The sequence below is a fragment of the Aulonocara sp. 'chitande type north' Nkhata Bay genome, linkage group LG6 (assembly GCF_057382095.1).
Source record: "Aulonocara sp. 'chitande type north' Nkhata Bay isolate Kocher_YH1m ecotype deep benthic linkage group LG6, A_spYH_male_GT1.1, whole genome shotgun sequence".
NCBI lineage: Eukaryota > Metazoa > Chordata > Actinopteri > Cichliformes > Cichlidae > Aulonocara > Aulonocara sp. 'chitande type north' Nkhata Bay.
In genome coordinates this window covers 22028300-22050226 of record NC_141349.1, presented here as the reverse complement: position 1 = coordinate 22050226, position 21927 = coordinate 22028300, and the positions used below count along the sequence as shown (strand labels likewise).

General features: G+C 37.8%; 4 protein-coding genes and 1 long non-coding RNA gene across 7 annotated transcripts; 1 reads left to right on the top strand and 4 right to left on the bottom strand.

Annotated features, from left to right (window-relative positions):
• Positions 1–873: 873 nt before the first annotated feature.
• cldnd1b (claudin domain containing 1b) lies at positions 874–5550 on the bottom strand. The gene is made up of 5 exons (XM_086295620.1): positions 5405–5550; positions 4627–5081; positions 4213–4314; positions 3849–3986; positions 874–2257 (listed from the first exon to the last, which is right to left on the bottom strand). The coding sequence occupies exons 2-5, from the start codon at positions 4850–4852 to the stop codon at positions 2037–2039; spliced, it is 687 nt and encodes a 228-aa protein (XP_086151746.1). The 5' UTR covers positions 4853–5081; positions 5405–5550; the 3' UTR covers positions 874–2036.
• Positions 3863–10874, top strand: LOC147327738 (uncharacterized). 2 transcript variants are annotated; one of them, XR_015129880.1, is made up of 3 exons: positions 3863–4006; positions 5471–5589; positions 10351–10874. It is a non-coding gene; the product is annotated as an uncharacterized LOC147327738 (long non-coding RNA). The 2 variants fall into 2 exon arrangements; XR_015129881.1 differs by lacking the exon at positions 10351–10874 and adding an exon at positions 9280–10326.
• LOC147327739 (ecto-ADP-ribosyltransferase 5-like) lies at positions 7451–9471 on the bottom strand. The gene is made up of 4 exons (XM_086295617.1): positions 9396–9471; positions 9198–9293; positions 8391–9109; positions 7451–8153 (listed from the first exon to the last, which is right to left on the bottom strand). Exons 1-4 carry the CDS (start codon positions 9423–9425, stop codon positions 8084–8086), a joined length of 915 nt encoding a protein of 304 aa, XP_086151743.1. The 5' UTR covers positions 9426–9471; the 3' UTR covers positions 7451–8083.
• On the bottom strand, positions 9519–13627 carry LOC147327737 (ecto-ADP-ribosyltransferase 4-like). The gene is made up of 5 exons (XM_086295619.1): positions 12582–13627; positions 12333–12418; positions 11520–12238; positions 10922–10969; positions 9519–10806 (listed from the first exon to the last, which is right to left on the bottom strand). The coding sequence occupies exons 2-5, from the start codon at positions 12390–12392 to the stop codon at positions 10728–10730; spliced, it is 906 nt and encodes a 301-aa protein (XP_086151745.1). The 5' UTR covers positions 12393–12418; positions 12582–13627; the 3' UTR covers positions 9519–10727.
• Positions 13628–14384: 757 nt separating this feature from the next.
• LOC147327736 (ecto-ADP-ribosyltransferase 5-like) lies at positions 14385–18150 on the bottom strand. Of its 2 annotated transcripts, none has more exons than XM_086295614.1 (4): positions 18014–18150; positions 16771–16869; positions 15952–16676; positions 14385–15672 (listed from the first exon to the last, which is right to left on the bottom strand). In XM_086295614.1, the coding sequence occupies exons 1-4, from the start codon at positions 18017–18019 to the stop codon at positions 15591–15593; spliced, it is 912 nt and encodes a 303-aa protein (XP_086151740.1). In that variant the 5' UTR covers positions 18020–18150; the 3' UTR covers positions 14385–15590. The 2 variants fall into 2 exon arrangements, with proteins under 2 accessions (XP_086151740.1, XP_086151739.1); XM_086295613.1 differs by having other exon boundaries at positions 14387–15672; positions 16771–16856.
• Positions 18151–21927: the final 3777 nt, after the last annotated feature.

Sequence of the window (21927 nt, the reverse complement as noted above, 5' to 3'; positions counted from 1 at the left end):
TTCTTAACACAGTGCACAGCTGCAATTGAGAAGCCTTTGTTTTAAAGTAATGATCAAAAAAGCCCATAAAACAAAGAATTTTACTTTGACCTTGAGCACAGTTCAGATGAAGACCCATTAAGTGGTCACGGTGTACAACTTTGAGTGAAATCTGACTAAAACTCTGGGATGAGAAGTGATTCTTGTCAACTGTGGACGAAACAGATGACCGACACCTCTCAGATCATCAGCAATATCTTAAATATTTCTACAATCAGTTCCAAATGTGCAAACACTTTTTTAACTACTTACACTAAAATCTGACACTGCAGGATTAGCTGTAGGTCCTGTTCTTTGGAGCAAGCTGCCTGCTGACCTGAGATCAATTGGATCTTGAAAAACCCTTCTTTTTCACACTCTATAGGAGTGCATTTTTCTTTTTCAAATTTTCTTTTGTTGTTTTCACAAAATATATCAAATTGCCATTGTTCTTCCTGAAGATGTGTAAGACAAGACAAGACATTGTAAGCTTGTAAGTAAGAACTCATCATCTTTACTCGTCTCCTTTAACCTCCTAAGACCCAAACTCTTTCATGGCATGCATTTTTAATTTCTGTTTGCTGATTGGGATCTGATGAATGTAAAAACAGAATTACCTGATCTTTTTTTTTTTTCTTTTACCTGATTTTTGTTTGAGAAAAATTAGATCCACATAAGAGGTCATTCATTTTAAATTTCGATAGAACAGTGGCAGTATGTCCTCGTAAGTGGATATCAGGCCCTTGTAGAGCAAAATTTAGTATTTTGGTCTAGACAACCCAAAATGTGATGACCACATATGTGAACGCCAGGTCCTAGGAGGTTAAAAGGGATTACATGAAACAAAGATAAAAGTCAGCAAATGCCAAATTTATTAAGACATAATCAGTACAGTGTGCTTCTGGATACATAAAAACATTTACAAAAAGCCAGAGTGTATACACGTCAGACATGTAACAAATCATTCTGACACAAAACATTACAGTTTGTTTTGTTCAGTGCTGACATATTACTCATTTTGGACTTTTGTACACACAAAAATGTGTAAGTGGTCACAGATTCAAGAGGATTTGAACTTTTTGGAAAATTTGATTGTTATTTTAAAAAGTCACACTGAAACGCTGACATACTGTATCAACAGTAAACATCTGAAAGCTTACCAAAGCCGTCAGACAAGTAACTGTTTGAAAGGATGGGAGAACCGACTTAAACTCCAGCCTGCAAACATTTAGGTGGTGTTGAGCAGCAAACCCTGTGTAAAATGGCAGTATAGCAGATCATTTGGGGCTTAAGGTCACAGGTTTGTGTGGCATCACTTTAGCTTTTTTGTTTGTCTTTTTAAATATTCAAACTAACTAAATTAATACATCTACAAACACAGGCGACAGATGAGTGGTCACATTTGTGATGACACTTAGAAAATACCACAGGCTGAAATGAACAATCACCACAGACGATGATGAAAAGGCATGCACAGGCTGGATATTTTAAATTATGTAAAAACAGAACTGCAGGAAAAAAAAAAAAGTAAAACAAATAAAATAAAATAAACTCTTGTTTAATATTTTTTCATGCACAGAGAAAGCTACCATGTCCTGGATAACTCCAGGTGTGAAGTTAAGGGCAATGTGGTGAGCAGCTTCAGAAGAAAATGGCAACCAAAAAGAAGGCAATAAAATAATGCACAAAAAAACATGGTTTACACCAGAAATAGTAAGTGATCTGCAACCCTTAAAGATTAAAACCATTAAGAACATGCTTTGGGTAAAACACAGGTTAGAAATGCAAGAAAAAGCACTGGTTAAATAACTCAAATGGTATTCAACCAACACTCCTTTCTACAGGTCTGAGATACTGTAAATTTTTTTTTTCCTTTTTTTAAGTATGAAAATTCTGTTACAGATGAAGTGAAAAGCACCCTTTATCCTAGTTACATCCTCTCCTAACAGGAAACCATTTTCTGAGGATGTAATGAAACCCGTAAGCTGTCTTAAACTGTATGATTGTCAGTCTCTCTTTTACGCTACCCTGTAAGCGGTCATGCGAGTGTAATTTTTGCGGTGACTTTTGGCCGCCCACAGGAACAGAGCAGCTGCCATCATCTGCAGAGGGAAGGATATGAGGGCAAGGTAAAGAGACCAGCCCAAAGTGCCCTCCACCCCATCAGGCAGAGGGAAATTCTGGTGGACCAAATCCACCCCGGCCAGGAAACAGCAGACGGTGCCCAGAGAACACAGACCTGAGGAGTCAAAAGCAGTGATGAAGGAACGGGATGAGATCATGTAAACGTTTATGTTTGTGGTCATTTGGAAAAAGGACTAAGCTTCTAATGCAAAGCAGAAACAAATCTAGCAGATGAACTCCACCTTCGTTGTACTCTGGCTAAGACCAAAGTAAATGAATGAAAGCAGAGGGAAGTTTTTTGTTGAACAAATGTTCTGTGCAGTGGTTTTCAAAGTGGGTTCTGGGGACCCTCAAAGGTCGTCAGTCTCAAAGCCTCAGGAATAAGCACCGCTGGTTTTGGATGATTTGCATACATTTTGACTTCTGTTGTGAATCTTTGTAGAGACTGCGATGTAACCTGGCTGACATTGGTGCTGACATTTATCTCGGGGCAAGTGCATTATTTGTTAATTGCCGTGTGGTCGTGTCCGAGGGTTTTACACGCACTGCCAGCCAAGATCAAAACAAACAGAATTCTGAGACTTTTTTTCCCCTCCTGGGTCCCCACTCGTTGTTATGGTCAGTTTTTTATGGGGCAAACATATTTGTCCCTCAACTTTTTCCACTTCTCCCCTCATGTCAATTCCAATAGTTTCAACAAACTCCCTCCAGGAACTTGGTGACAATCATACCGATGCTATGATTGTTTTCTCTCACTGATAAATTAAGTAAATAAGTAGCTGGAAATTCACAGGAGGAATCGATGGCACTAAACAGGACAATCACAGTGGTTGCAGGCTGTGTGAACCAGGCGTGTAGTTACATTTCTAGGAAGGTGCACATCAGGTTAAGCTGTACGTTATGGTGTAGGATTTTATAGGGTTCTGGGTATCTATAGCCCTAGTAAGCCATGCACAGCTGAAGCCGAAAGTCACTACAGAGGGGTGTACTACCAAGTATGTTCATAGCCAGGATTACTTTGTGTAAGCTAGCTTCACAAAAGTTAAAGGTCCACTCAGAGATAATAGGTATCACACTGGTGGGCATTGACCATCTTTGTTCAACCGGGCTTTGTGCTTCAGGTTCTCACATAAAAAAGGTCATTTGACACATCATTGGACTCCTGTTCAAAATGGATTGGCTGAATCAATCGGAGATGTTATCAGAGAAACGGATAACAGGGACGTAAATGTAACAATATGGTGGGGAAAAGAGGATATTAACACTTGCTGCTCTGTGTTTATTTCTACCTTATAGCTCCAACTCTAAAACTTTAAACTGGATGCAGTGAAACATTAAAGGTTTCTCACTATGGTCAGTTAAAACACTGTCTCAAAGTCATGTGGAGTCATGTGTATAAAGGGCATTTGGAAATCACCTTTTAATCACTTTTTGTTGCCTGATCAAAGAGACACTAATTGTATTGAATGCACCTGTAACTTGTAAGTTCAAAACTGCATGCCAGTAGCTGCAAGTCCAGCTGTGTAAATGACATTCAGCAGCAGATAAGGACCAACCATTCAGTCTGCTTGACCTAGAACTGATTGTGCCACTCGTTTTTGTCAACATTACTCATGCAGTAAAAATAGTAAGAAATTAAACTGTCAGTTCAGAAAAATGCAAGATATTATAGTTTTTATGCTCATAAATGTGTGTGTTTCTTTCACCTGCAAGAAGATGGAGCACTCCCACACAGAAGGTCGGGGTAAAGCTGCGGCACAAGCAGGCACAGACCCCAACGAGAACACTGAGGAACACCAGTGCCAGAGACACCAAGGGCAGCAGAAACTGGCACCTCCACAAGTCTGCACAACAATCATTGCAGGTTAAACTCAAACTCTGTCAATAATTTCTAATGTTTAACAAATGATGTGCGAGTAAAGACAGTGAAGGGAGCAGATGTGACCAAGATGGGTTAAAAAAAAATGTAAGAATCGTTTAGTAAAATGAAAAAACAAAAACAAAACAAAACATATTTTATGAACTACAGGTCTCCCTGGATAGATTGAGGGAGAGTAAGGATACACTCACATGTTCTTAGCAGGTCTTCTTCTTCCTCATTTCCAGGTTTATACTTTGTACCTAACTGATCAGAAAGACTAAAGCTTGAACAGCGGGTTTCCATCTTCCGATCTAAAGCCAAAAAAGTCAGAGAACACAAATCCAACTAAGTCTTCTCATTAATTAACAATGTAAAGCATTTAACATGGGACTGGGCATTATAACAATCAAGTGCACTGGTTAAACCAATGCTGAGTGCAGAACAGTCAGTGACGTAAATCAATGTGCAGAATTAATCTAAATAAAATTCCTTAAAGTTAAAAATAGAGTTTAACAGACAAATCTTGTTCCAGATTTTCTTCTTAAATTTAGAAGGCAGCACTATCATCAAACAAAGTATTGGTCAGTGAGGACGCTGAACAGGTGTGCCACTGTGAGTAATACCTGGAGATTTGAACCAGTATGAGGGGCTGGCTACCAGGATACACCTCCACCATAGTGCCCGAGTGCCGTTGGGGTATACGGGTTCGCTGTGCGTTGTATTATTAACTTCTGGGGTATTGTACTCATACCAGTGCTGAGTCCCCACAGCCACGGAGAGGTACACTGTGGCCAGCAGGCTCAGCACGGAGCCGATAACCAGAGCTGTGGCGTACCGGTTATCCACCATGGTAGAGAAGAAGACAGCTCCTTAGGAGAACAAACACAGTCTGCAGTGTCAAATGAGGTTTGGCTTCCTGAGATGGAAGGCTAACAATTAGTTGTCGGCTTGTTGCTTTGGCTCCACGGCATGTGGTCAGTAGGCACTGGAAGTGTCACAGTATCCGAGCATTGTGCTTTCTTCAGTTAAGCTGCATGTTTGCTGCAGTTTCGATTAGGTCCACAGAAGCGTTCACAGCCTGCCGAGGAATCCAACATAAAAAATACATAAGCAACAAGTACGCAATACGAGGTGGTTAGCGTCGTTTGTAGCTTAATTAGCCAGTAATTAGTGATCATAACTGCTTTGTACCCATAATTAATGTTATTAACGTTAACTCTGCTTCACATTGCTAACAATAACAAAGTGTTATTGTCAGGAAGTTAGCATCCTACTTGCCAGCTAACGCTAAACATAGCTTCTTGCAGCAGAGTGCGACATTATCGAGTTATTTAACAGACACCTGAACGTTACAGATTTCACTCGAGCTCTTTTTTTTTTTTTTTTTTTTTTTTTTTTTACCTCATTATTGGCCAAAACCTTCCAGTTATAGCCTTATCTTATCTTCTCTGCTCTATCAATTTGTAGCTGACCACCGCCTTCTTCTTCGCCTGTTTTTTCTTCTTCGTTTGATGGAATGAGTTTGTGCATTATGGCCACCTTCTGCTTCGGAGGAGAGGTGTCGCGAAATCTGATGATAATCCCAGGTAAGAGAGTTCGCAATAACAGTATTGTCGCGATATCTGTGGAAAGGGTGACGCTTTAATAGTAATCAGCCAGATTCCGTCATAATTTAAAAAAAAAAATCATAATTCATAGTATAAAATATGTTTTAATTATGAATGAATCTGACTAACGCAAGATAGAGCGTTGGAAACTGAATGTAGAAACCATAACCAAGCGAAGTGCCTACAAACTATAACAATTATAAATATTACATAATACATTTGAAACTACACTTATTTATAAATGTAATCTTTTAATTGTCGTGGTTATGGTAGATATTGCATCACATATAGGAGACCAGACATTATTCAATTTATGCTTAGTTCAATTAAATGTGATTTGTATGGCACCAAGTCACAAGAACAGTCATCTCAAGGTGCTCCCAACCAACACTGCCTTGACACAAACTGTTTAGGTTCAGGAATAGTCACAGATATGTATGCAGTTGGTAAAACCTCAATTTTACTCCTAAAAAACTTTAACACACACACAAAACCTTTTCTAGTCTTGCTTCAACATGCTGAACAGAAGATAGTGTGTTTGTGTGTTATTTAACCCAACATGTAACTGGTGCTGGCAGACCCTTTGTACATATGAATAGTAAATCACTTTTTCCTCCATCATCTGACCTGCTGCCAGACCAAACCACTGGCTCAGTCTTAGCTGTTCCTAATCCCATAGTCCTGACATGAGCCAGCCCCACTGATACCTAAAGTAGGGGAGTTGTCTTTTGTAATAATAATACATTGTCATTATAAGCCACATAAAAAGAGCAGTGTAAGTGCAACTGCATATATTTTGCACACTGTGACTGTTGCAGGTGGTGAGATCTTTCAGTAAGCTAAATCAGTTTAAAAGCTATTTGAGCTTCACTAGGTCTCAAATCAGAAACATATTTTATTTTGCTAGACTTTGTTAGAAAATTAATATCCAAATGATTATTTAAGTTATATTTGCCAATACTTTATATAAAAATACAAGTTTTTCTTTTCTTTTACACCATTTAATAGATGAGAATTTAAATTTACTTACCAAAAAGTATACACATATGTACCAGTCAATGTAAAAAGAAAATCTAATAACACTATAAATGGATAACACATATCTCATCAATCTTCTAAACATCTTCTCATCTTCTTTCTAAACAGAAAATTGATCCATGTTTGCAGTATTAAAGTGGCGGGTCGAAAGTGATATATTTTTCATGGGACTCCAGATCCCTGGTGGCAAAAGAGGTAAAATCAGTCGAAAAGTCCAAGGTGCTTGTCTCAAGGAGGGCTATCATTTAAAACAGGCTACATCAAAACACATGCGTGCAGCCTGGGACAAGCGGCCTGATAACAAGCAAGGAGCCTCATGGGAGATATTTTTCCTGCTTTACCAAACTGCTTTAAGTTACCTGGTTGAAGATTAAGTTTGCACTCTAACATGTAGTGGTGGTGTCTTTATGAACTTCTAACAGGAATGACGCATAATGCCTTCTCCTAAAGATTAAACGTGACCCTTCACATCAAGCTGCACAGAGACCCAATAAAAGGCATCATTTTTTATCGGGTTATATCTAACACATTATATTTTTACATTAATGCTTTCTGAGAGTTTTAAATGTTTTCTTAAAACACCAAAAGTCTGAATATTTGCAACAAATTGTACAAAGTTTATATCCTAGTTGTTTTGTTTAGTAACTTGAAACTAGTGAGCTTATTTGTGTAAACAAAAAAACGATGTGATCCTGTGAGAGGTTTGAACTAAAAATTATTTCAACTAACCAGTGAGAGCAGATTCTTTAATACTCAGTATATGTGGAACTTTACCAATGGTATTTATTTTACTGATATTTGGGCACAATTACATGCAAAAACAAATAAGCCACCTTTAGCAGTAATAACTTGAAGTAATTATTTTCTGTATGATGTTATCTGTCTGTCACATCATTGTGTTGATCTGTGGAACCCAGTACTTAAAATCTGGACTGGCTCTCTGTTTAAAAAGTCTAGTCTCTGATCCCATCGATACTACCCAGAAGGCAGTGCAGAGCTAGGATGGAGCCAAAGGGTGAAAGTATTCACCCAGTTCTGCCTATCTATCCTGCCTACTCTGATAAAGTATCTGGCGCTAGGTAGCCTTGCAGGTCCGGTATCCTACTTTACTTATCTTTACTTTAAAAAAAAAAAAAAAAAAAAGAATGTCCACAATTTAGACTTTTTGAATGCTGGATATTTTATTAGAGCAATTTAACAGGAGAAAAGCTCGCTTTTCATACTCATTTACCCATTTGCATCTCCCCTCTTTCACTTTTATCTTTAGACATCCAATCACCATTGTTGACATACAATCACATGACTTCATAATACAACAGAACCAGGAAACAATATTTGATTATATTTCACAGATACCACATTCTGCCATATAAACTATGCAAAACAATTACACAAATAAGCAAAGCAGTATTGTAGAAAACAATAACTGTTTTTACTAAACAGATAAGGATAAGGCTGCAAACACTAATACAAGCCACAAGGTGGAGACAACAGCTTGAGGAGACCTGAAGACATGGAAGCAAAGCAGAGAGACAGATTATTACTACTACTAATAATAATAATTTACTTTTTTGTGTGTGAAGTATTTTTATTATATTTTTATTATATCGAATTGGCACATGGGACATGTTTGTATCTCCTTTAAATATTTAAATACTAGTTGAACTAACAGTTCTAAGCTTAATATTTGAAGAATGAATATACAAAAAAACTCACTTTAATTGAGAGAATATGAATCTTACCGTGAAAACATGTAACAGTTGTGTGAGCTGTTCAGTCCTGAGTGGTTTAAAACAATCTCAAGGTATTCGTCATCATCCCATGTAGTTTTTGTCTCTACTCGTTGCACAGTGAAAACTTCTGCTGGAGATAAGAGTATTTCATCCTGTTCTTGACCGCACACATAGTCTTTCAGGTTGACAAAGAAACAAGAAGTGAGATGTAAAATAGTATTCTCATTGACATCTTCAAGTCTCTTTAGCTCTTCATAGTCTGAATAAGCTAAAGTGAAACTTGGAAATCTCACTGTAGAGCCTTTCTGTGGTTTGTTTTTACCATCTCGAAAAACATAAAAGTTCTTGCACTCCTTTGGCTTCAGCAGCCTCATGGAGTCCATCAGCAGGAAATGAAGAGACTTGAAGTGGAAGCGGTTTTTATAGATGCTAACATTTCCACCCATTGTCTCTATTGCTTTGTTCAGTGTTAGTATGAAAGGCTGGTCTCCTTTAAGATAGACTGAAAGTGCAGCAGTATGCTCTTTTCTTCCTCCAGGGATCTGCTTTGAACACTCGTTACTTTTATTCCACGCTTTCTGAAATCCTTCACTGTTGCTTAGTTCTTGTTTTAACACGTCTGACTCGATGAACTTCTTCATGGCCTCTTCACGACATCCTTTGTACTGATCATCTACAACATCTGTGGTCTCTTGGACATCCAGTAATCTTGTATCCTTTGCGGCCACCTTTAATTGATATATCACATTTAAAAACCCATTTTTAAATTGATAATTTTTCTTACTTTCTAATATTTGTTTGAATCATGATTCTTACTTTGCTGCAGGCAGCTGTGAAAATTATTGCAGCAAGCACTTTTCTTCTGTTCTCCATTTTTTGGCCTCTTTGTCTTCTACAGAGTGCAAGAAAGCCCTGAAACATCAAATATGGATAGAGAAAGTTCGGTAACACTTTACATGGTCCAGAAACTTGGAAGTGACAAAATCTAAAAGACTGAAAAGACTAAAAACTTACCTGAAGCAGGGAGAACAGCAAGGGGCCCATCAAACTGCAGGAAAGCGAAAGCGAGGGTTTGAGGAACTGGAACAAGTTATCATACAGCGCAGCCCTTTAGTCTTTCCTGTGTAAGAAAGTAACTTTTTCTGCTTTCTGCTTTAGTGAGGAACATTACTGTGTTCCTGTAAGCTGGTTCAGGTTTAGCCCCTTTAAGCTCGACCATAAATTACCTTTATAGCTCTGATCTAGCATGGCTTCAGTATAGCTCATGGGGGCAAATACCTCAGTACCTCTTCAATGCAGACTTTATAAAAAATGAACTGGAGCCTCACAGATGAATATAAATAACATTTAGCCTTTACAGCGAATGTGTGTGTGTGTGTACGCAATCAGCTTTTATTTCATTGATGTGTAGCTTAATGATGAGTCTTACATTTAGACAGTAGTTATCGCCCTGCTGCTGGACCAGCGATGTAATATGTTTTCAAATGTAACATAAGAAAAAAAACTTACTGATGTCTGAAATGTCTGTGTGATAAGATTAAATTCATTGCAAAGCATTTTACATTTTATATGCTCTTTATTTGTCAGAGAAATGGAAAGATACATCAAGGTGTGGTTTCTTTAGAAGCAGGAAGATAATCACTAACTCAGGAAACACACTGACGGCATGTTTATCGTAAAAATCCGCTCCCTGAAAAATCGTCACTGAGGAAAATGTAAAAAGTGAAGAAGTTCACTAATGTTGAGAGAAAGTTCAATAAAGAAATTGATGTTGAATTTAGTTTTATGGATAGAAAATTTCAGTTTTTCTATCACAGTCACAGTTCATTGATAGGCGGCATTGGCTATGCTCAGGAGCCTGAAAATTGAACCCAGTGTATTTTATGCCAATTTTCTGCACCCCTTTATAAATTTTTAATAAACGTTCTGATTTTCTATGTGCCACTCTGCCTTGTTCTTGGTCTTCTAGTGCCAGCCCATTGACAAAATCCTGGAAACACTCCGGCTGTGGGAGTTAAAGGTGCCACCATAAACTCCAGAATACCCAGTCTGAATCCAGCTGGGAAAAGCTGCAAGTTATTCCCATCTCTCGTTTCTTATCATCCTTTTAAAGGCACACAATGCTTAACAAGAATCATTGAAATTATAACGCATATTATCCATGAATTCAGCCTATAATTTTAACATATGACAGAAAAAGAAAACAATATTTGATTATATTTTGGTAGCCTAATGCAACACCTTATTTGGCAGATAGCACAATCTGCCAGACAAAGTACCAACAAACTGGAAGAATAAACCAAGCAGCATTGTAGATGATAAAATTCTGAATGATAACTGTTTTTGCTAAACAGTTAAAGAAAACAAAGATAAGGCCGCAAGCACTGACGCAAGCCACAGGGTGGAAACAACAGCTGGAGGAGACCTGAAGACATGGAAACAAAGTAGAGAAAGAGATTATTGTAACAGCCATCCATCCATTTTCTGCCACTTGTCCGGCCTGTAGATATGGAAATAAAACTGTAATAATAATAATTTACCTATCTCTCTCTGTGACAGTTATGAAAGGTTCCAGTTCTCCTGAGACCCTGAATTATAAGCAGAATATAATACTTTAAGCGATGTGCTGATGTGTGCGTTCGTTTACTAATGCTGTCAGCATTATCAGGCCAAACTATTCAAACCACATCCAAAACCCTACCAGGGTTTCATAATCCTGTTTGGGTTTTTTCACTTTTTATGTCACCTCATGCTTTCCAGCTGGGAAATCTTTAAGTTTATCAAAACCTCGAGTATAATCCAGTCATTTCTTTGTATTTCCAGCATTTGTTACATCCTGTAACGGAGCAACAGGCTGTTTTATACAACACCAATTATTTTCCCCGCTTGTTAGAAGTGTTCAGCTACATTTAAAAAAAAAAAAATTAAATACCTATTGAGACAAATAGGTATATTTTACAATTTTCTTGTGTGTCTTGTGAAGTATTTTTCTTATATGTACTTTGGACAAGTTAAATGTTTGTATCTCCTTTGTGTGTTTAACACCACAATGAAAATTATTTAAGCGCTTCAAAGTTTAATGTTTGGGAAATGAACCTACAAAATATTTCACTTTAATTGAGATAATATGTGTCTTACCTCGGAAAGATAAAACAGTTGTGTGAGCTTTTCAGTCCTGAATGTTTCAAAACAATCTCAACATATTCTTCACCATCCTCCACAGTTTTGCTATTTACACCATCCACAGTGAAAACCTCTGCTGGAGATAAGAGAAATGTATCCCCTGCTTTAGTGCAAGTGTGTTCTTCCAGACTGACAAAGAAACAAGATTTGATATTTAAAATGATGTCCTCAAACAGATCATAATAATTGTTTGGCTCTTCATAGTTTGAATGAGCTAAGGTGAAACTTGGAAATCTCACTGTGGAGCCTTTCTGTGGTTGGTTTTGACCACTTAGCAGAACATAAAAGTTCTTGCACTCCTTTGGCTTCAGCAGCCTCATGGAGTCCATCAGCAGGAAATGAAGAGACTTGAAGTGGAAGTGGTTTTCATAGATGCTAACATTTCCACCCATTGTCTCTATTGCTTTGTTCAGTGTGTTTATGAAAGGCCGATCTCCTTTAAGATAGACTGAAAGTGCAGCAGTATGCTCTTTTCTTCCTCCTGGAATCGGTTTTGAACACTCAATACTTTTATTCCACGCTTTCTGAAATCCTTCACTGTTGTTTAGTTCTTGTTTTAACACGTCTGACTCAATGAACTTCTTCATGGCCTCATCACGGCATCCTTTGTACTGGTCATCCACAACATCTATGGTCTTTTGGACATCCAGTACTCTTGTATCCTGTGCGGTCACCTTTAATTGAGGTGTATCACATTAAAAACTCATTATTTAGTGAATAATTTTTCTAACCTTCTAAAAAAAAATTTGTATGAAACACATTTCTTACTTTGTAGCAGACAGCTCTGAAAATTATTGTAGCAAGAAGCACTTTTCTTCTGTACTCCATTTTTTATCCACTTCTTTTTCTAGAGACTAAAAGAAAGCATTGCAGGATCAAATGTGGGTAGAAAAGAGTTCAACACTTTTCACAGTCAACTTGGATTTGGAAAGATGTAAATAATCTAATATTTGTTTGGTTTTCTTGGAATATGTCAACTTAAAAATGTAAATGTTGAAAAGACAGAAAATCACATACCTGGAGCAAGAACCAAAAAAAAAAACTTGTCTTAGCAACTCACAGAAAAGAGTCTATCCAATTTCTGAGCAGCGATGAGCACAACACACTCTGGGGAGTAAAATAAGTTATCCTACAATGCAGCTCTACAGTTTTTCCTGTAGAAGATTGTAACTTGTCACTGTGGGAAATGGTGTCCCCTTATTGGCTCTGCCTCAGATACTGAGTTCCTGTAAGCTCCTTTTTTTTTTTTTTTTTTTTTGGCATAACTGGTGAGGCCAAGTCCCACAGTACTTCTTCAATGTAGACTTTTTCTAAAATTGAAAAAAAAAAAAAAAAAAAAAAAACTCAAGCAGTTCCATGCCCACTTTTAAATTTTGTACTTTTTCCCAAAGAAAGGGGTTAACTACAAAATTGCATTTGTTACTGTTTGCTAAAGCTAAAGCTCAGGTTGGCAGAGCACTTTGACAGCACTTTTTATTACTAAACTCTACAATTTGGGCTACTATTAGGTAGATTCACGCAATGTCAGGTTTAGAAGACAGTCAGTGAATGGTAATTTTGTTGAATAATAGTATTAGTAATGATGAAAAGATGATAACTAAATTAAAACTAATTCACGAGGACAAAAACTATGATGAAATGTAATGACACTTAAAAATTAAATAAAATTGTTCTGGAGAGATAAGATCCTATTATAACTAATGAAGTTGTGTAGAAAGGCAGGATGAGTTTGGAAGTCCTTGTGTAGTAAATTTAGACAAAAACATTTTGATCCACCCAGGGTGGGGAGGGAGGTTCAGCTGACTAAACCTACTGTAATCTTAGTAAACTAAAATTAGACTAAAGCTAAAAAAAAAAAAATTAAAAAAAAAAAAAAGCTGTTTCTATAGCTATAATAAAACAAAGTAAAGTGATTTCAGGATTGGTGGTCCAGACAGGACTTCAATTCAGATGTTTAAAGTTGTGAATAAGCAAACAAAGACATGTTTGGTGTACTCGATTTAACATGCCTCCAGAGCTTTTAAAAAGGTCCCAACAAGTGATAATCAAACAGTTGCTCCCCGCATGAGGTGGAAACCTGTGTCTGTCTGTGTGTGTTGTGTGTCTGTGAGAGAGAGGCTTTTGTATCACTTAATTATAAGTGTTACATTTAGGCAGTCATTACTGCCCTGCTACAAACCTGTTGGACTTTGTAAATGTAACACAAGGAAAAACAAATGTATTTGTCTATTTGTGTGATCAGATTATATTAATTGCAAAGCTATTTCAATTTTCCATGTTGTTTATTTGACCGGGAAACAGAAATTCCTGGTGTCTTTAGAAGCAGGAACATTTGCTGCAAGTTATTCCCATCTCTCATTTCTTATCATCCTTTTAAAGGCGCACAATACTTGACAAGAAATAAAGTTTGCAATATATTTTTCTAACATGCATAAAAACAAGATGTAAATTGAGTCTATAATTCATAACATATGATAGAAGCAAAAAACAAAATTGCACAATACTTTGGCAGCCTGTTGTAACACCATATTTGGCACATACCACAATTTGGCAAATAAAGTGCCAAACAATTATATGAATAATCAAAGTAGAATTGTAAATACACTCAACAAAAATATAAACGCAACACCTTTGTTACTGCTCCCATTCCCCATGGGATGGACGTAGAGACCTAAAATTCATTCCAGATACACAATATAACCATCCCTCCCAAACAGTGGTCACAAATCAGTCCAAATGTGTGGTAGTGGGCACATCTGCTATATTGAGATAATCCATCCCACCTCACAGGTGTGCCACATCAGGATGCTGATCTGACATCATGAGTAGTGCACAGATGTACCTCAGACTGCCCACAACAAAAGGCCACCCTGGAATGTGCAGTTTTGTCTCACAGCAAAATGCCACAAGCAATGAGGGAGCGTGCAATTGGCATGCTGACAGCAGGAATGTCAACCAGATCTGTCGCCCGTGCATTGAATGTTCATTTCTCAACCATAAGCCGTCTCCACAGGCGTTTCAGAGAATATGGCAGCACATCCAACCGGCCTCACAACCGCAGACCTCGTGTAACCACACCAGCCCAGGACCTCCACATCCAGTCTCTGACCTGATGACCTTAGAGATCGGGAACCGGAATGTGGTTTCAGCAGGTCAAATATGTACTGGGGCTCTTGAACATGTAGGGCCCTAAAGATTAGAACTAAAATTTTTAAAAGAAATGTAAACCTTACAGGCAATCAGTGAAGGGAGGCTAAAACTGGAGTAATATGAGATCTTTTGTTGGTGCCTGTTAAGAGTCTTCCTGCAGCATTCTTCACAGTCTGAAGACTATTTAAAGCTGATTTCTTAAAACAAGTAAAAAGACCACTGCAATAATCCAAATGGGAAGGGGGAAAAAAAGCATGAATAATCATCTCAAGTTCAGCCTTTGACACCATTAGTCTGAGTTTTGAAACATTCCTTGGATGATAAAAACAGTTCTGGACCCGCTGTTTGGAATGTTGCTCAAGGGAAATGGAGCTGTCAAATATGGCACCAAGGTTTCTAAGGCTCAATTTAGCAGAAGGCTCTAAGCTGATATGCTGCCTAATTTCTGAAATCATATTGTTTGGAGCAATAATTAAAGTTTGTTTTATCACAGTTTAGCCGGAGTAAGTTGTCGTTTAACCATTGCTTGATTTCTGTCAGGCAATTACTTAAACTAGACAAATTATAAAGCTCAGAGACTTTAAAAGAACAGTATAACTGAATGTAATCTGCGTAGAGATGATAGGACATATTATTGCAGCTCCAATTTAATTTGGCCTAGGTGGAATAGATATAAAGCAAAAAGAGAATTGGACCCAGGACAGATCCCTGAGGCACCCCACAAAACAAAACTGTTGATTTGGATCACTTGATTCATACAAACAGTAAAAGATCTTTCAGATAAGTATGACGTGAATCATTTTGACATTGTATGAATAATTGCAGCAATATTATAGATGATAAAACCCAGAAAACTCTGAATGATAACCGTTTTTGCTAAACAGCTAAAAAACAAAACAAAGATAAGGCCAAAAGCACTGATACAAGCCACAGGGTGGAGACAACAGCCGGAGGAGACCTAAGGACATGGAAACAAAGCAGAGAGGGGAATTATTGTAATATTCATACATGCACACATTTTCTGTGTGTATGTATGAATATTACAAGCACAAGTTATAACAGATGCGACAAACATTTTATTATATGCACTTACATCTAAAATTAATTTTTTTTTAAATATTTATATCTTTAAAAATATTTTGAAGTTTGACTTTGCATTTCGATACTAAACATTTGTAAAACTAACATGGAAATTGTCAAACTTTTTCCACTTTAATTGAGAGACTGTGACTCTTACCGTGAAAAGATGTAGCAGTTGTGAGAGCTTTTAAGCCCCGAATGTTTCAAAACAATTTCTACATATTGAGAATCATCATCTGCCTCCACAACTTTGCTATTTATGTCCTCCACAGTGAAAACTTCTGCTGGAGATAAGAGTATTTCATCCTGTTCTAGACCGCACACATAGTCTTTCAGGTTGACAAAGAAGCAAGAAGTGAGATTTAAAACGACCTCCTCATACAGATCAGTTTCACTTTTTAGCTCTTCATAATCTGAATAAGCTGAGGTGAAACTTGGAAATCTCACTGTGGAGCCTTTCTGTGGTTGGTTTTGACCACTTAGCAGAACATAAAAGTTCTTGCACTCCTTTGGCTTCAGCAGCCTCATGGAGTCCATCAGCAGGAAATGAAGAGACTTGAAGTGGAAGTGGTTTTCATAGATGCTAACATTTCCACCCATTGTCTCTATTGCTTTGTTCAGTCTTTGTAATAAATTGTGATCCCCATTAACATAGAGTGAAAGTGCAGCACTATGCTCTTTTCTTCCTCCAGGAATCCTCTTTGAACACTCGATACTTTTATTCCACGCTTTCTGAAATCCTTCACTGTTATTTAGCTCTCGTTTTAACACATCTGACTCGATGAACCTCTTCATGGCCTCTTCACCACATCCTTTGTACTGGTCATCTACAACATTTGTGTTATTTAGAAAATCCAGTAGCCTTGTTTCCTGTGCGGTCACCTTTAATTGAGATTTATCACATTAAAAAAACACATTTTTAAGTGAAGAATGTTTTAACCTTCTAATATTTGTTTGTACAAAACTTAATTCTTACTTTGTTGCAGGCAACTGTGAAAATTATTGCAACAACAAGCACTTTTCTTCTGTTCTCCATTTTTTGTCTTCTTGTTCTTCTACCAACTGAAAGAAAGCACTGCAGGATCAAATGTGGTCAAAAAACAGCTCTGTGACATTTTACATACGAAGGACATACACCAAGTCTGGACTGGATACTACAGTTCTCTGTATTTGGGTCTTGAACACTCATCTCTCCATTGCATTCAAAATTCAAAATGTTGCTGCAAGTCATTTAACAGGTATTAAAGGGACGATTACGTCACTCATGTACGTAGTCTTGATTACATAGCTTAATTTTTTACCTTGGCTTTTAAGTTCAGTTTGAGTCCCATCGGGGGTTATTTTATGTTGTGATGCCTTAGTTTTACTTTGTTTTGAGTTTTAATTCATTGTCTTCATTTTATTGGTTTTACTATTGAAATGTGCCATCCAAATAATATTAAAATTGACATTGACACAGTCCAGTAAATTTGAATCTGGCAAGATTTAAATTAACAATTTCTTTTCTACCTCCTGGAATTCAGCAAGTTAAAAAATTTAAATGTTGAAAAGACTGGGTACATACTTGAAGCAAGGAGATTGAACTCATATTAGCAACTGCTGGGAACCAATAAGAACAACAGCCTGGGAAGTGAGACAAGTTATTTTACAATGAATTCCTTAGTCTCAGTCTAGTTCCCAAAAGCTTGTTCAGATTTGTTGCACAATGATTTATAACCAGAGTAACACTTAGATAATTTAGCCACTTTAAGCCCAGCCCAGTGATAGCATATCTTTGTATCTCTGTTCTAACATGATTTTAAATACCTCAGTGCTTCTTCAGTGCAGTTTTTGCCTAAAGTAAACAGGAGGCACCAGCAATCATAGTTGGAAAATCTGGGTATCTTGAAATTGAAGGAATGAAAATGCACCAAACAATGTGAATAATCTGGTCTCACAGAACTGTTCACCCCACTGGGCAGTAACAAATTAACTTAACTGAAAACACTCTGATGTTGAAATATCTGTCCACTTCTACATTTTTCTGTTTTGCCCACCTGAAGAGCTAAACTAGAAACTTGGAAATGTTGAAACATGCCCTGATTCAGCTTGGATGAAACATGCCCACTGACACTTTTTCAGTGCACTTTATATTTCACCCTGCTCCACCCTGACCTTGAAAAATGACTGACAGTCAAGCACCAAATCTTGATTTAATTTCTTTAGTGGAGAGTACTCACAGACATCCAGCAGAGGTCTATACTCCGATTGCAGCTGATTTTCTGGAACTACCAGTTGTTTCACACTTCTGTCTGTAGCATTACAAAGGCTGGTACACATTCAAATCCTACTCTGCCTCTCCACTCACTCTCCGGTGTCTCCCAGTGTCTCTCATCCCGCCCACTAAACCCTTTTTAGTCCTCTGGCTGATAGACGTCTGTCCTGATTGGTTGATGCCAGTGTCCTTCAAGGCCATGAGCTCACACAGGTGTGAGCACTAAAAAATCAACAAATTTGCAATGAAAGCATGCAATAAAATTCACAACAGTTAAAGATGAACTCATGCAATACAAAAAACAAACAAACAATAAATCAATAAGAAGACTTCCCCGACAGTGCTGTTGTTGGCAATATCATCATCTGCTGGCTCAGCTACAGGTTACAAACCAGTCTATCCTACAGTCTTACCAACACATTTGAAGACATTTGATACTTTATATTTAGACATTAAATGCTATTTTGTAGAGTTTTATTTGTTTATCATTAGATCAAGATAAGGATGTTTCTGGTCATAAGTCTGAATATTTGTAAGAAATTGTGCAAGCGTTATAAGTTGTCTTTTTTTAGTAACACATAGGTAGTGGGCTTTTATTACGCAGCATATATGGTGCTTTAAAATGGGACTTTGTTAAAGACTTCATTACAATAGTCACAGTCTAATGGAAAAAATGTCTTTGCATAAATGTTTTTAAAGGTGTTTACTGTATTTTATAGGAGAATTGTTGCACATTGTCAGGTGTGTCTGTCTGTCACAGAAGTATCCTATAAACATTCATTATTATTTTTACTTTAACCATAAGGAATAAAACCTTGAAGTCATATGCAAGATCGTATGCTGACAGCATTTAGCTCTACTGTTAAACTTTTCGAACTGTGGACTCGTAGCTTCTTTTTAAACTGTAATAAACTGTGTTTTTGTCTTTTGGATGCTCACCTGTCCTTCATCTTTCCTCATGTTTGGTGTCTCACTCTTAATTCTAGTCTGCACTATTAATCTCCTGTGCTCTCTCCCATCTTGGTAGTAAAAAGAAAGCAGTTGTTTTGTGAAGACTGTCTTTTCCCAACTGTTGTGAGTACAATAGATTTTTCAGAATTGTATATAAAAGATTATACACATATTTGCAGTATTGAATAAAGTAAACAGGCAGCTCTTGCACAAAGCATCAGGGATATTAAATTTCATCAGTTTATTCTGGCTCTACTTGTAAATTTTGTAGTGCTGTCAAAATGAATGCGTTAACGCAAATTAAGCCACCATCGCAGTAAACGCGATTAAGATTTTTAACGCAATTAACGCATCTGGAGTGAAGAATGACTCAAAATCCCTGAAATTTCTCTTTCAACGCATTTCGGGCAGTTTGTCCAAGTAGAGTTACCTTCGCACATGCGCAAATGGGCAGTTGATCTGGTAGTGACGGGCAGCTGAACAAATCAACTCAATATGGAAGATGATAAACGCACATTGGCCCTCTTGATGGGAAATTTGTGTGTTAAAAACAATAACAAGGCGGAACAGTCGACAGACAAAGTATTATGCACATTGTGCAAGAAGGATTTTCCTTTTCACTGAAGCACTTTCAGCTGAAAATATCACATTGCCGCGAAGCATACGTTAGTCGGGGATGCTGCAACACGTTGACTGACACAATTGTCAAGTGGATTGCAACAAACTGCAATGCTATTAATATCGTTGAGAACACGCGCTTGACGCAGCTTTGGTTCCTCTTTTCAAGGACTTGAAGCAATGGCGTGTCCAGCGGGGTGGCCTGGGGGGGCACAGGCCACCCCCCAAACCAGACTGGCCACCCCAGGTGCCACCCCAAAGGCAAAACAATAAAATTCAATCAAATATCAAATGTCCGATTATGTTTTCACGGTGACGCTCAGATATCCGAGTGTAAGTGAATGCAGCATCGCTTCTGCGCTATGCGCATCACGTTAGCAAAGGTAGGAGAGCCAAGCGCGAAAGATGGCACTGCAGGAAACAATTTTTCGGTGAAAGAAAATGAGGACAGAATAAATGTCCCGGTAAGTAATATCAAGTTTGTTGAGTTTAGTAAACTTCGGTGAAATTAGAATACCAAGGAAAAAAATAACACTTAAAGAATTATTGCAGCTGTGGAATATTTCTGACAGTAGGCTACTGAGGGCAGCTAACATAAGAGTTATGAGTTATAAGATATAATCTAAGTGTAACATTGCTGTATGGAGCTGCAGATTTGGTTGCAGGTTAACATAGCTGGACTGGCCATCGGGCATACCGGGCATATCCCCAGTGACTTATTTTTTATTTTTTTTGTAATGGCATGAACAATGAGAGGTGGTGGATTGGCCAGATGCAGGTCGATGTGTAGAAATAACTCCGTTGTTTGGTGGTGGCTATGACGGGGCTTCCACAGAGGCAACAGGTGGATGAGGGAAGGGGAGGCAGGAGGAGAGACCCGAAGCAGCCACCAGTCCGAGTGTCAGGTGAACTGAACTTCAGGTAAGAAGTTATGACCTGCAGTCTATCTGGGTCAGATATAAACCAAGTTTAGGTGGAGTTTATTTTCATGTTGCTGACTTTTTACTGTCAGTTGCAATAACTCATACTGCGTTCTAGCCAGTTTGACGGAGTTTTTATACAGCTGGGTGGGTGCTATGATGTTACTGATAGTGAACTTTATTTTATTCATAAGGTTAGTTAGTAGAGTTGCCAACGGCTCCTTAAAAAAATGGAATGGTCCCTCATTCAGAGAAAATATTACACGTTTCGTATTGAGCTGAGAAGAGACGCAGTTTGTCCCGAACTTTAGCTAGAATGGAAAAAAGACACAAAGCTGGATTTATTCTGTCTTTATGCTGCACAGCTGCCTCTTCTCTCATTCTCTCCCCCTCCCTCTCCTGTTGCTACTTCAATCATGAAACTGATCAATGATCAGCTGATCGGCTTTTCTCTCTTGTTTATCGCCCACTTTGCGCCAGAAAGAGGAAACCAGCAGATGTTGCGCTAAACAACAGCAGCACGTTTAAGCTTGATCAGCTGTTGTTAGAATGTATTTAATATTAATTTCTAGTATCAGCTGATGTTTGCTGGAGCCACAGCTGTAAAGCTGCTGGTCATGATGTCTGTTTAGATATGTGGTGAGAGGGAAACATGAAGATGAAACCAGGAGATGTCCTTACTGAACCATCAGAGCTGAACAGGTGATGGAGAAACAGGTTTACCTTTTAGGTGACATGAATGAGTTGAAGGGAAGTTATGAACTGTTTCTGAGAGACAAATAACACCAGGATCCTTTTTTATGTAGCAGACAGCTGGTAACTGTGCAGGGGCGGGTCTAGCAAAGTTTTGCCAGGGGGCCAGGTAGGGCATTAACAGGGAAAGGTGGGCACAAAGAAATACTTTTCTTTCTTATTCTCATTTAAAATACCTAGTTTTTATTAAATAATTATCTAAATCTTACAACCAAAGTTTTTATCTGACGTAAAATGTATAGAAATCATACATATACCAACAAGACTGTACATCACTGTCACAACAGGGTTTGTTTTCAGTCAAAGTCTTTATGGCTTTACTACCTGGTGGGTCGGTCTGTAGTAAAAATGCCCAATTTTTTTGTCCCAGTCCAGCCCTGCAGGTTAATACTGGCAGTGTCACCATGCCAGCTGACTGTATTTTATCATCAGCCAGTGTTGTTCTTTATCAATATTACCAAAGTTTACGATAAGGCAGCATAGAAAGTATTTACTTGCTTTCAGGTTTCATTCAAATGTTAGTCTTTTCAGTTGTTTCCCCACTTTTTTCCTGTTTCAAAATCAAACACCAGTTTGTGAGAAGATTATCTTCTTTTTTTAACAGGCAGATAAAGTTTTGCATTGGCATTGGCTAATT

Bases quoted from the DNA above. Each gene is read 5' to 3' on its own strand.
- cldnd1b (XM_086295620.1), bottom strand. From the start codon at position 4,852: ATGGTGGATAACCGGTACGCCACAGCTCTGGTTATCGGCTCCGTGCTG. The intron at 4,315-4,626 runs GTATTACTCACA...TTTTGGCTTTAG, and splicing joins ATACTGGTTCAAATCTCCAG to ATCGGAAGATGGAAACCCGC. The intron at 3,987-4,212 runs GTGAGTGTATCC...ATTGTTGTGCAG, and splicing joins AGAAGACCTGCTAAGAACAT to ACTTGTGGAGGTGCCAGTTT.
- LOC147327739 (XM_086295617.1), bottom strand. From the start codon at position 9,425: ATGGGCCCCTTGCTGTTCTCCCTGCTTCAG. The intron at 9,294-9,395 runs GTAAGTTTTTAG...TTGATGTTTCAG, and splicing joins TGCTGTTCTCCCTGCTTCAG to GGCTTTCTTGCACTCTGTAG. The intron at 9,110-9,197 runs GTAAGAATCATG...TATCAATTAAAG, and splicing joins TCACAGCTGCCTGCAGCAAA to GTGGCCGCAAAGGATACAAG.
- LOC147327737 (XM_086295619.1), bottom strand. From the start codon at position 12,392: ATGGAGTACAGAAGAAAAGTGCTTCTTGCTACAATAATTTTCAGAGCT. The intron at 10,970-11,519 runs GTAAGACACATA...CTTATAATTCAG, and splicing joins AACTGTTTTATCTTTCCGAG to GGTCTCAGGAGAACTGGAAC. The intron at 10,807-10,921 runs GTAAATTATTAT...CCATGTCTTCAG, and splicing joins ACTGTCACAGAGAGAGATAG to GTCTCCTCCAGCTGTTGTTT.
- LOC147327736 (XM_086295613.1), bottom strand. From the start codon at position 18,113: ATGTGTACCAGCCTTTGTAATGCTACAGACAGAAGTGTGAAACAACTG. The intron at 16,677-16,770 runs GTAAGAATTAAG...TCTCAATTAAAG, and splicing joins TCACAGTTGCCTGCAACAAA to GTGACCGCACAGGAAACAAG. The intron at 15,673-15,951 runs GTAAGAGTCACA...CCATGTCCTTAG, and splicing joins AACTGCTACATCTTTTCACG to GTCTCCTCCGGCTGTTGTCT.